Below are 13,587 nucleotides of genomic sequence, written 5' to 3'. Positions count from 1 at the left end.
CAGGGAGGCCTACTAGGCCCAAAACAGTCCAGGGGGGTGGGGTTGGCACACCCTCCCCTTGCACCCCTTTTTTGTCCCATGAGGTTGCAGGGAGGCCTGCCCAAAACAGGGCATGGGAGGAGTCCCACGCGCATGCGCGGGGGTGTTGGTGTCGTGCGCACATTGTATTATGGGTGTGGGCACACAGCAACAAAAATTTTAGCCATCGCAAGGCTAGGTTTTAATACCTGCACTAAATGATAAAGAGTTTTGGTGGGGAGAAATCCCAGTCCTAGCCCCCAGTCAATAGTTTTAGGGTTCATTTCCCTGTTCCTCAGCAACAATCTGGGTCCTCATATTACTGACCTCAGAAGGATGGAAGGCTGAATCAACCTTGAGCTAGTCAGGATCGAACTGCTGGCAGTGAGCAGAGCTTGCCTGCAATGCTGCATTCTCACCACTGCGCCATGCGATCCCCTTTTGCTACCTTCGGACAAGCAAGATCAGTGGGGATGCCAGAACGTCATTAACATGTAAAGTGTTACTAACTTAACAACCCTTAAGGATTCCCTTAACAGCCGCGGCAAGGAAGGTCGTTAAAATGAGGCAAAACTTACTGGACAAGTGTCTCGCTGAGCTACAGAAATTTGGAGCTCGAGGAGGGAGGAAGAGAGAGAAAGAGAAGGAGAGAGGGTAGGAAGGAGAAGAAAGAGGGCAGGAGTAGGGGAGAGGTAAGGGAAGGAAGAAGGGGAAGTAGAGGAGGAAGAAAGGAAGTAGAGAAGGAAGGGAGGGAGAAAAGAAAAGAAAGAGAAAATAAGGTGGTGATACAGCACGTGCTAGGGATGGTAAACAAAGCAATCCAAACTATACCTTATAACCTTCTAAATGGAATAACAATAGTATAAGAATGGCAAAGAAAAATAATAATTATGTGAATGTATACCTATAATTGTATGTAAGAGAATAAATGACAGTAAAAATATAAAGCACAATATAGGTAAATAATATTTGGTTATAAACAGCTAAGTATAAATAAATATAGAATTGTACATAAAAATGGATAACGAATAAGGAGATTGTGAATGCAAGATAGAAATGTATAGAAGGGAAAACATTAACTGCAAAGAAACTGAGCTGAGGTGGCGCAGTGGTTAGAGTGCAGCACTGCAGGCTACTTCAGCTGACTGCAGTTCTGCAGTTCGGCTGTTCAAATCCCACCAGGCTCAAGGTTGACTCAGCCTTCCATCCTTCCGAGGTGGGTAAAATGAGGACCCGGATTGTTGGGGGCAATACGCTGACTCTGTAAACCGCTTAGAGAGGGCTGGAAGCCCTATGAAGCGGTATATAAGTCTAACTGCTATTGCTATTGCTATAAACTGATACAGAACTGCTGCATGATATATGATGGAACTTATTGTTCCTATGTTGTTTTAAGTTATGTGTCTGTTTCTGTTGATGTGTTTATGTGCATAAAATAAAAATTTATATCAGGAAAAAAAAAAAGAAATTTGGAGCTTGGCTGTGGTCGTTAAGTCGAGGACTACCAATGTGGAAATTTTTTTAAACTACTCCGATTGCACCATTTTCTGTTGAAGTGGGGAGGCGGGGGACGACGACGACCCACTAACACGAGGCAGAAATGGCTTCTGACTGCTTCATGTACTACATCCTGCTGGGACCTTCATGAAAGGCAACTTTGCTCCACAAATATGAAAGATATTTTGGGGGGCTCTGAGAGTTTTTTCCATCAGGTCATCCTGGATATCCCATCTGGGATCTATCTTGTCTGTGTAGATATAAATTTACCAGGTTTATGTCTCTGGGAACTGCTGTACTTGACAGAGGTTACAGCCCTATCGTAGTATCTCCTTTGGTCTTGAAAGCTGCCTAGCCGTTTAAAGCTCTTGAGCGTTTCAATTTTAATTAGAAGAGTTTTACCAAAGGAAGCCAGAGGGGGGGAAAAATCCTTCAGTGGTGAAAGAGGAGGGGGATTTTATCCTTCTGTACTGCCGGATGCTTGGATCTAGCAAACACCATTTAGGTACACAATTAATGTGGCTTTCTGTGCCCTGAAGCTGTGCGGCGGTTTGGATTTGATCTCCGAAAAGTGCTTTAAAATGCCCAAATCTAACTCGGACTCGGCATCAAAACCCAAAGTAATTGGTTTTCCAGGCGAAGCCTCAGAGTCCCCTTAGCAAGATTTATTAAAAAGAAATAGGATTCTAAGAATTCCAGGGACAGATTTATTTCCTGTCAACATGCAGTTTACACGAGAGTCCTTGACATACCACCGTTCTCTTAGTGATGGTTCAAAGCTACACCACCACTGAGAAAAGTGACTTATGACTGCTTTTCACACTTTACCACCGTGGCAGCATCCCCGTGGTGACAGCTGCAGTGATTCACTTAATAACGGTGGCAAGAAACATCGTAACTGCACTGGCACACTACCGATTCAGCACTCAGTGCTGAAAAGGTTTGCCAACACTGTCCTCTACCATTCTATACAAGCGGCTGTCCAACATCTGCTTAAAGACTTCCAGTGTTGGGGCATTCACAACTTCTGGAGGAAACTTCTGTTCCACTGATGAATTGTTCTCACTGTCAGGAAATTTCCCCTCAGTTCTAAGTTGCTTCTCTCCTTGATTAGTTTCCACCCACTGCTTCTTGTTCTACACTCAGGTGCCTTGGAGAATAGTTTGACTCCCTCTTCTTTGTGGCAACCCCTGAGATATTGGAACACTGTTATCACCCCTGGTCCTTCTTTTCATTAAACTAGACCAGTGTTGGGGAACCTTTTCGGCACCGAGTGCTGGAAACCATAAGAGCAGCTGCCCGGTGCGTATGTGTGCACTGGTAAGATGATCTTCTGCTTTCCCGGTCGTCCGGTTTCTGGCTCGCATGAACATGTGAAGATCATGCGCACCAGTGGTGGGTTACGATCGGGTACCATTCCGGTACGGTGCTCTGGAGGGCCCACCCGCCCACCTGCCGTCCTTACCTGTATTTGAGCTCTTCGGTGCTTCTGCACACGCGCACGGAGCGTATGGCGCCTGCATGATGCTCCGCCGAGCAGCTGGAGCGTTGCAGGTGGTAAGTATGCATGCGCACGCTGCACACGTCTGTGTGTTCGCTGGGTACGTTCATGTGATGGACGCCGGGTCCCGTTGCACCGTACCGGTTGCAATAGGATCCGGAACTCACCACTGATACGCACCGGAAACCAGAAGATCATCTTCCCGGCGCATTCATACACACCGAGTGGGTGCGCTTCCGGTTTCCCGCACGTACATGAACAGCTGGTCTTTGCGCATGCATGTTCACCAGAAACTGGAAGACCAGATAGCCGGTGTGCATGCATGCACCGGAAACTGGAAGATCATCTTCCTGGCGTGCATTTGCACACTCTTCCAGTTTCCAGCGCTCCCGCATTTGTGAAGACCAGCTGGCTGGTGCACTGGAACCCAAAAGAGCAACAAGCGACAGCCCTCGTGCCCAGAGAGATGGCTCTATGTGCCACTTCTGGCCCGCGTGCCATAGGTTCGCCATCACAGAACTAGACATACCAAATTCCTGCAACCGTTCCTCATAGCGCTTTTCTGCACTCTTTCCAGAGTCTTTGAAGTTCTCTTTCCTTGGTGTCCTCAGATCAGGGGTGGGTTTCAACCGGTTCGCGGCGGTCCCCGCGAACCGGTTGGTCGGCAAACCCGGAAGTAAGTAACTTCCGGGAACGGCGAAGGGCCCACCTGCCCGCCCCCGCTCCTTACCGGTCTTTGAAGGCTTCTGGGCTTCCACGCAGGCGCATGGCACATACAGTGCCTGCGCGAGTCTCCGCGAGCAGCTGGAGCATCGCGCAGGCGCTAAGACGCATGCGTGAACTGCACGCGTGAACGAGGACGCCGCCAGCCCCGTTCCAACCGAACCGGTTGGAACGGGATTAGCAACCCACCCCTGCCTCAGATCATGCTGATTTTGCTTAAGGGTTGATCCAGGGCGGAAGGAGACACCTTTTCTTCTGATTGAAGGATGGTTAGAAGGTCCAACACAGCAACCATGAAGGACTCAGAAAAAGCCAAGCCAAAAACAGACAGAGATTGGCTGCACCAAATTCAGATACCAAAAATGCACAATTATGATGGATGTGTGATTTGGGAAGTGATAGGTTATTATTCATCAGTTCATAATATTTTGTGTGTTTGTGTACATGTGTGTGATTCCATTCCAACAATACTTCTGATCCTTGTCTGTTTTAGGGGGGCCACCTCTGTGGTTTACAGCTGCGAAGACAAAGGATCTCAGGTCCCGTATGCTGCCAAAATATTGAAGAAAACAGTAAGTGTAAATCTCTTATTTTCATCACATTTTCTACTAGCTTTGTATGCTGCCGTAATGCGTGTGCGTGTGTGTGTGTGTGTGTGTGTGTATGCGTGTGTGTGTGTGCGTGTGTGTGTTCCAGCATAACTCTGGAACGCCTCAAGCAATTTCAACCAAACTTGGTACACAGATGACTTACTCTCTGGAAAAAAATACTGTGGGTGTAAGATACCCCTAACACCCCTTTGGGTGTGGGTGTGTTCCAGCATAACTCTGAAATGAAAAGGAATGGATTATTTCTGTGGTGTCAAATTACAGTACTTTTGACAGTGATGGTGTGCATTAGTGTGATAATGTTAGGATATAGCCTGTTGTACCTTAAAATGGCATCTACCGTACAGCACAGTGGAGTTGCCGTGGTAATAACAGTACTCCACAAGGGGGCTCCAACGTAATACAGAATTAAATAAATACCCGGGCAATAAATACTTGGCTAGTTTGTACTAAGCCAAGGCAGCGTGAAGGGTGCTCCATTCTCCTATTTTCCCCATAATCGCTACCATATGAGGTGGACTGACCCAACATCCCCCAGCCATTTTCATGCCAGAGGCGGGACTAGAACTCACCTTTCCTGGTGATTGGCCCAAAGTCACCTACCTGGTTTTCATGCCTAAGGCAGGACTAGAATTCACTGTTCCTTGGTGATTGGTCCAGTGTCAGACAGCTGGCTTTCATGTCGAATATGAGACTAGAATTCACAGTCTCCTGATGATTGGCCCAAAGTCACCCTGTGGACTTTCATACCTAAGGTGGGACTAGAACTTCCAGTCTCCTGACTTCTAGCCTGCTTTTCTGTGTTCCTTACAAAATATTCTAGGGGAGAATATGAAAAACAGAGGACAATTGATTATTTTCTGCAGTGAGGGACAATCAATCTCTCAAGAAATTAGCATAGCATTGTAAAAAGAGTGGAAATTGCTCCAGATTAGTTTAGAACAGTTTCCTCTGCATGGCAATACAGGTAGTCCTCAACTTATGACCACAATTGGGGTCAGAAATCTGGTTGTAAGTCATTACAGTCATAAGTTGAGGCAACCATGTGACCAGATCTGGGTTTTTTTTTTGCCATTTTTCACAGTGGTCGTTAAATGAACCAATACCGACTGATAAAGGAGAATATTTGTAGCTCAGGATTGAAATGAGGGGTCCTTGGTCCGTTGTTTTTGCAAGAAACCAGCAAAAATGTCACAAATTGTGGTCAAGCTGCTAAGGGACTTTGTAACTGGTTGTTGTGGCCCACCAGTGGCCAGAAGAGCTGGCAGTAGAGTCAGACAGTGAAGAGGTTGGGAAGGAACATGAGCCAGTCCTGGAGTCTGGGGAAGGCTCGGACGAGGGCTCTGCGTCAGAGGCAGAGATGGAGCCAAAGCCATCTGACAGTTCTTAGCTGCCTTCGGAGCTAGACAGCAGTGAGGCAGAGGAACAGCTGGAGCCTGTTCCCAGTGCGTGCATGCGCAGACCTGCCAGAAGAAAAGAACAGCTCAGAAATCAGGGTCGACTTGGGAGCAAAGCCACAGGTGGACGGTGAATCCCCCCCCCATAGGGAATAAAAGAGGAGTGAAAGGGGAGTGGGCTTTTGCAGGAAACAATCCGTTCATTCGTTTCAGGAGTGTGAAGATCTGTCCGTGAATCTCAGAGACTCTGTGCCAAAGACTCTGTGTCTTTCCTTGCATAGCAGAGTGTTTGGAAAATATTTACATGGCAGCTTTCCAAGCTAGATAAGGCCTTGGCTGAATGTGCATGGGAGGAATTCACATTCGTTTAATAAAAGGGGTTTTGTCGGGACCAGGAATCTGCTTCATGCTCTTTGGGGAAGCCTAGGTCAGAACACTGATGACAAAGGCAAGCCAGTTACCAAGTGCCCAAAACTGGTCTCATTATTTCAGAGGGTGTGTGTGTGTGTGTGTGTGTGTGTGACATTTTACAATGGCTGGAAGTGTTTTGCAGGCCATTCCAAGACCATCGTAATTCATTCCGAGTGGTTGTAAAGTAACCGCTCTCAAATCAAGGACCACCTGTAACTCTCCGCAACATCTGCAGGTAGAAAGGATCAAAGAACCACCCCTTTTGTGTAGGCCAGAACAGATAAGACTGTGGATGTGATGTCACAATCCAAACCCTGCCCCTTTTATGGGCTAGGTTTGGATTGCAATGCTGCATCCAAGCCAAGGTGGCGCAGTGGTTAAATGCAGCACTGCAGGCTACTGCTAGATCAGCAGGTCAGCGGTTCAAATCTCACCGGCTCAGGGTTGACTCAGCCTTCCATCCTTCTGAGGTGGGTAAAATGAGGACCCAGATTGTTGGGGGCAATATGCTGACTCTCTGTAAACCGCTTAGAGAGGCCTGAAAGGCCTATGAAGCGGTATATAAGTCTACTGCTATTGCTATTGCTATCCGCCATCTTGTCTCTCATGATTCCCCGCCCATAGCAGTTAGACTTAGACTTATATACCGCTTCATAGGGCTTTCAGCCCTCTCTAAGCGGTTTACAGAGTCAGCATATCGCCCCCACAGTCTGGGTCCTCATTTCACCCACCTCGGAAGGATGGAAGGCTGAGTCAACCTTGAGCCGGTGAGATTAGAACCGCTGAACTGAAGATAACAGTCAGCTGAAGTGGCCTGCAGTACTGCATCCTAACCACTGCACCACCTCGGCTCTGCTTGCTCCCCCAGTATTTTCCAATAAAAGATTCTGCTCCTCTGGCTGGCTACCTGAATCATTTTTAAAGCAGAGATACTAGTTCCGATTTTCCCAGCCTTGGCAATTTTCAAATGTGTGGACTTCGACTCCCAGAATTCCCCAGGCAGCTGGCTGGAGAATTCTGGGAGTTGAAGTCTTCACATCTGTCAAAGTTAAGAAACACTGTACTAAAGACTGGATTTCTATTACTGTATTCTAATGGATAAGCCCATCAGTAGATAAACTGAATTACAAAATCATTACCAAAATTACTTTTCATTTACCTTAGATTCTCTGCCAACAACAGAATTGTTCATCTTCTCCACTCTGGTAATAGCTTTTTGCTTGAAAATTGCATCATACGCAAACTGTTAGTGATTTCCAGACATGGCAATTACCTATCTCCCAGAAATGCATTCAGCGAGAGATGGGTAACAGTAAACATTTATATCATCCTTAAAGCCTATGATTTAAACAAAAAACAAAAAAACTGTGCCCTAGTCCATAGATAAGTGAAGGTCACTTTTTAAAGTACATATATATACATACATGCCTACATATGTACATATATATTATGCATACATACATACACATACATTTTATTGTATTAAATTACATTACAATAAGAACAATAACAATAACAATAACAATAACAATAACAATAACAATAATAATAATAATAAACTGTTGATCACATACTCAGCTGCTGTAAAAAAATCACGCAGACTGATTATAAATTGCGGCACAATTCAGTAGCACAAATGATCCATTGGAATTTGTGCAAAAATTATAATATTAAAACAGCAACAAACTGGTGGGAACATCAGCCTGAAAAAGTCACCGAAAATCAGATGGTCAAGATCTTGTGGGATTTCCGTATACAAACCGACAAAATACTGGCGCATAATACACCAGACATCACACTGGTTGAGAAAAATAAGGTCACAATCATAGACATCGCAATACCAGGTGATAGCAGGGTCGCCAAGAAGGAACATGAAAAAATCGCGAAATACCAGGACTTAAAAATCGAAATCCAACGACTATGGCACAAACCAGCTGTGATAATTCCAGTGGTAATTGGCACACTGGGTGCTATTCCAAAGGCACTGGAATTACATTTAAAACAGTTAAAAATTGACAAAATCACCATCAGTCAAATGCAAAAAGCCGCACTGCTTGGATCTGCACGCATATTACGAAAATATGTTACGACGTCCTAGGCCCCTGGGTGTGGCCCGACTAGTAACCAATGCCAAATCCGACGAAACAACTGGCCGCTGTGATACAATTGTATAATAATAATAATAATAATAATAATAATAATAATAACTCCGCCTTTGCCGGTCCCAAGCCCGGATGAGAAAGGAGGAAGGTTGGGATCAGGTTGGCATCTGGTCCCGTAAAAAAACCCCCGCCAACCCATACAATATGGTGAAAAAAACGAATAAGAATTCCATACCGCATCGGTCGTCGCGCGGGTTAACAAGGGCCGCGGCGGATGTTGGGGTCCCTGGACATTCGTCGACAAGTGGGCTACAAGTGGACCAGCCAACAAAACGACAAAAATATAGTGCAGATGAAAACCGTGCCATAATGGCCTGTTACTACAACTCAGAGCCAGAAAAAAGAGGATATTTAAAGCGAATGTATGAATTATGGAAACAACAATATCCAGATTCAAATGTTAGTGAACAACGACTAGCAGATCAAAGGCGATTTATTATACGGAATAAAGTGTTTAGTGAAGTTGAACATGAGGAAATTCAGGCAAATTGCAAAACCCAAAAAACAATATCACAAGCGGAAATAACTGATATTCAAGACACAACTAAAGACACTATAGTAGAACTCCCAGAAGAAGCTCTCAGGGAGGAAATAACATCACCACCACTAGAACCAGTTATCACTGAACCAACTGATGAACTAACTCAAAAACAAAAAGAATTGAAGGATAAGATCATGGAGCATTTTCTGCTTAATGAGGAAAGGCAACGTTTACCATCACTAAAAACTGTGCCTAAGAAAATTTTGGCCCCTATCATGAAAATGGTTAATGCAGTGTTTTCAACAATTGAACCGGGATCCATCTTGGAAACAAACCAGTTAATGTACAGCGCAGCTGTAATAGTCACTAACGAACTAGGCATTAAAATTAAAGTACCTAGTCACACAACAGAAAAAGCATCAAAGCCAAAGTGGAAAATCCGTCTAGAACAAAAAATCAAAAAATTAAGGGCAGATGCTAGTAACTTAAAGAACATGCATGAGCAACGGCTTAAAAACAACAAAATCATAGATCGGCTAATCAGAAGATATAGATTGGATACAAGAAACATCAATGAAGCTGTAGAGATTGTAAAACAGCAGATAACAGCAACAGCTAGAAAAATTGAAAGATATGAGGCACGAATCATCCAATATAAACAAAATCAGCAATTTCGATCAGACCAACGGTGTTTTTATCAAAGTCTTAATGTGAATGGTGACACCAAAAGTGAAAAACCAGAAAAGCAGGCCACAGTTGAATTCTGGAAAGAATTGTGGGAAAATGCAAAGGACTACAACAAGGAAGCAAAGTGGATACATGACTTTGAGAAAAGCATTGGCAACAAACAAATGCAAGTATTAGAAATAACAACTGAGATGATCAAAAATCGAGTTAAAAAGGTAAAGAATTGGACATCACCTGGAAAGGACCAATTACATGGTTTCTGGCTCAAATATCTGACCAGTTTACATGCAATATTGGCCAGGCAACTGAATGAAATTTTACAAAAGGGCCAAATTGATGAATGGTTGACAACTGGAAAAACATACTTGATTCAGAAAGATCCAACTAAAGGAACAACACCTGAAAACTATAGACCAATAACATGCTTACCAACAACCTTCAAATTACTCACAGGCATTATTGCAGATAACATGATGGATTATTTGGAAACAAACAACATCTTGCCAGTAGAGCAAAAAGGCAACAAAAGAAGGAGCAGGGGCACAAAAGATCAGCTTCTAATTGATAAAATGATATTAGAAAATTGTAAGAACAGAAAAACGAACTTGAATATGGTCTGGATTGATTACAAAAAGGCATTTGACTCACTGCCACATAGTTGGATCATAAAATGCTTAGAAACAACTGGCATTAGCAAAAATATTACATCCTTTACTGAAAAGGCAATGAAACAATGGAGAACTGAGTTGGCAGTAGGGAATGAGAGCTACGGAATGGTTAATATCAAGCGAGGAATTTTCCAGGTGATTCACTTTCACCTCTTCTCTTCATCATCGCAATGATCCCACTATCAGTAATCTTAAAAAAAATGAAATTAGGCTACCAAACAGCCAAAAAAGCTGAAAAAATTTCGCATTTACTATATATGGATGATTTGAAACTCTATGGAAAGTCAGAAATAGAAATCCAATCATTGACAAATACAGTCCGAGTATTCAGCACCGATATTTCAATGCAGTTTGGCATGGAAAAATGCGCCACTGTATCCATAAAAAGGGGCAAAATCACTGCATCTGAGGGAATTGAAATGCCCAATGGCCAACTAATTAAATGCAAAGAAAATGAAGCCTACAAATACTTAGGCATTCTGCAGTTGGATAACATCAAGCATGGAGAAGTAAAAACTATTGTCAGGCGAGAGTACACCAACAGAGTTAGGAAAATTTTAAAATCTAAATTGAATGGTGGAAATACAATCAAGGCCATAAATACCTGGGCAATACCAGTTATAAGATACACAGCTGGCATAGTTAACTGGACACAAGCTGATTTGGACCTTTTGGACCGAAAAACCAGGAAACTAATGACAATACACTACAGTTTACATCCACGTGGTGATACTGATAGACTATATCTGCCCCGAAAATCAGGTGGCAGAGGATTATTACAAGTGAAGCAAACAGTTGAAGAAGAAAAACATGCACTGGCTGATTATTTAAAAGACACTCAAGAACATCTATTAATCGAAGTAAAGAACAAAAATCTACTGAAGGCCCAACAGACAAAACAAGAATACAGAAAAGATGTGATAAAATCAAGAATGGAGAGTTGGCAGAACAAAGCACTGCATGGTCAATTTCTGGAAAAAATAAAAGATAAAGTGGACAGTGAACAAACTTGGTTATGGTTAAAAACAGGTACATTAAAGAAAGAAACAGAGTCACTAATCCTGGCTGCGCAAGAACAAGCTATCCGCACAAATGCCATTAAGGCCAAAATCGAAAAATCCTCTGATGATGCCAAATGCAGACTTTGCAAAGAAGCTGATGAAACTGTTGATCATATACTCAGCTGCTGTAAAAAAATCACGCAGACTGATTATAAATTGCGGCACAATTCAGTAGCACAAATGATCCATTGGAATTTGTGCAAAAATTATAATATTAAAACAGCAACAAACTGGTGGGAACATCAGCCTGAAAAAGTCACCGAAAATCAGATGGTCAAGATCTTGTGGGATTTCCGTATACAAACCGACAAAATACTGGCGCATAATACACCAGACATCACACTGGTTGAGAAAAATAAGGTCACAATCATAGACATTGCAATACCAGGTGATAGCAGGGTCGCCGAGAAGGAACATGAAAAAATCGCAAGATACCAGGACTTAAAAATCGAAATTCAACGACTATGGCACAAACCAGCAGTGGTAATTCCAGTGGTAATTGGCACACTGGGTGCTATTCCAAAAGCACTGGAATTACATTTAAAACAGTTAAAAATTGACAAAATCACCATCAGTCAAATGCAAAAAGCCGCACTGCTTGGATCTGCACGCATATTACGAAAATACGTTACGACGTCCTAGGCCCCTGGGTGGGGCCCGACTAGTAACCAATGCCAAATCCGGCGAAACAACTGGCCGCTGTGATACAATTGTACAATAATAATAATAATAATAATAATAATGGCACTTGGTACCATGTCCAAGAATTTTATAAGATACATCAACAAATTGCAGATTCCTGCAATAACACCAGTGTAAAAAACTGCGCTACTTGAAACATCCTACATTTTAAGAAGTTACTTGGTTGATACCTAGGATGCTGGCAGCAACCCCGTATCAACCATGCAGTGGTATTTGTGACGCATTTTTGAATGTTCAGTTGACTGAGTTTCATATTTAATGAATAAAGTATACAATAATAATACAGTAATAATACAGTAATAATAATTTATTAAATGTATACGCCCAATTCTCAATGACTCTTAAGGAGTTTACAATCGTTAAACCGTTTAATAACAAAGAACAATGCAAAAGACACAAAACTAACACCAGACAAAAATACAGCGGGTTCTCTTACTTACAAACATTAGTTTAGTAACCATTTGAAATTACAACATCACTGGGGGGAAAAGTCCTCACACTTACGACCACCACAGCATCCCCACAATCATGTGATGAAAATTTGGGCACTTAGTAACTGGCATGATTTGCTATGGTTGTAGTGTTCTGGGGGTCATGTGACTGCCGTTTGCAACCTTCCCAGCCAGCCTCCGACGAGCAAATTCAATGACCGAAGCCAAGTTTGTTTAACGACGGCTTGTCATTTAACAATTGGAGTGATTCACTTTAACAATCATTGCAAGAAAGTTCATAAAATCGGGTACGATTCACTGAACAGCTGCCTTGTTTAGCAATGGAAATTCTGGTCTTAATTTTCGTTGAAAATTGAGGACTACTTTTATTCTATAATTGTATATCATCAGCGTCTTAATGGTAATTCATTGCAAGGTCACAGGTGAGTTTGGGGAAATGGTGGCTGCAGGTGGTGGGATTCAAAAATTTTTACTACTAATTCTGTGGGCATGGCTTGGTGGGCATGGCAGGGGAAGGATACCGCAAAATCCCCAATCCCTTCCCACCCCACCCCACCCCACTCCAGGGCAAGGATACTGTAAAATCCCCATTCCCTCCCCACCCCACTAACCTACTTTCCAGCTCTGTTCTCCTGTGCAGGGCAACAGAAGAAGACCCAGCCAAACATCTGGGACTCTGGAGGCAGCGAATAGATGGGGGCGGAGCCAGCAAGAGGTGGTATTTGCTGGTTCTCCGAACTACTCAAAATTTCCGCTACTGGTTCGCCAGAACCGGTCAGAACTGTCTGAATACCACCTCTGCTGCAGGATTAATAACCACACAATCACAACCATCATTTCGACTCTTAGACACACACATACACCCCACTACAGATGCCCCGAGGCTCTGTGTAAGTTCCCCAAGATACTCTGGTTTCAAATGTCATTTTAAAACAACCAAATCTTATTATACAAAGTTAATGAGCACAAGAGAAGTACACATGTTTACAACATTAGCAATATTCCGTTAATGGAATAACTTCAAACACAATACTTCAAAAAAAAAAAAAGATTAAAAGAGCCTGGCAGATTATATTCGAAAGAATAATAATTGCCCAAATGTTGTTTTTATTGCTGAAAAATCATCTTCCTTGCCCTCTTACTGGAAAGAGAAGTAAATCTGTAAATCATTTTTAGATACGTATTTTTTCTTCCAATGTTTGTAGGAGACTCAGCCAAC

At 43.0% G+C, this 13,587-nt stretch overlaps 1 protein-coding gene across 1 annotated transcript in view; it reads left to right on the top strand.

Annotated features, from left to right (window-relative positions):
• Nucleotides 1-13,587, top strand: part of LOC116520172 (calcium/calmodulin-dependent protein kinase type IV-like) — a 68,279-nt gene that overhangs the window by 15,180 nt on the left and 39,512 nt on the right. Inside the window, exon 2 of the mRNA XM_032234326.1 lies at nt 4,233-4,311. Coding sequence (XP_032090217.1) covers nt 4,233-4,311 — 79 coding nt within the window. The remainder of the gene's footprint in view (nt 1-4,232; nt 4,312-13,587) is intronic.

Source organism: Thamnophis elegans, chromosome 1 (assembly GCF_009769535.1).
Source record: "Thamnophis elegans isolate rThaEle1 chromosome 1, rThaEle1.pri, whole genome shotgun sequence".
Taxonomy (NCBI): domain Eukaryota; kingdom Metazoa; phylum Chordata; class Lepidosauria; order Squamata; family Colubridae; genus Thamnophis; species Thamnophis elegans.
Note: the sequence above shows the minus strand (reverse complement) of the source record. Positions and strands in the feature narration are given on the sequence as shown.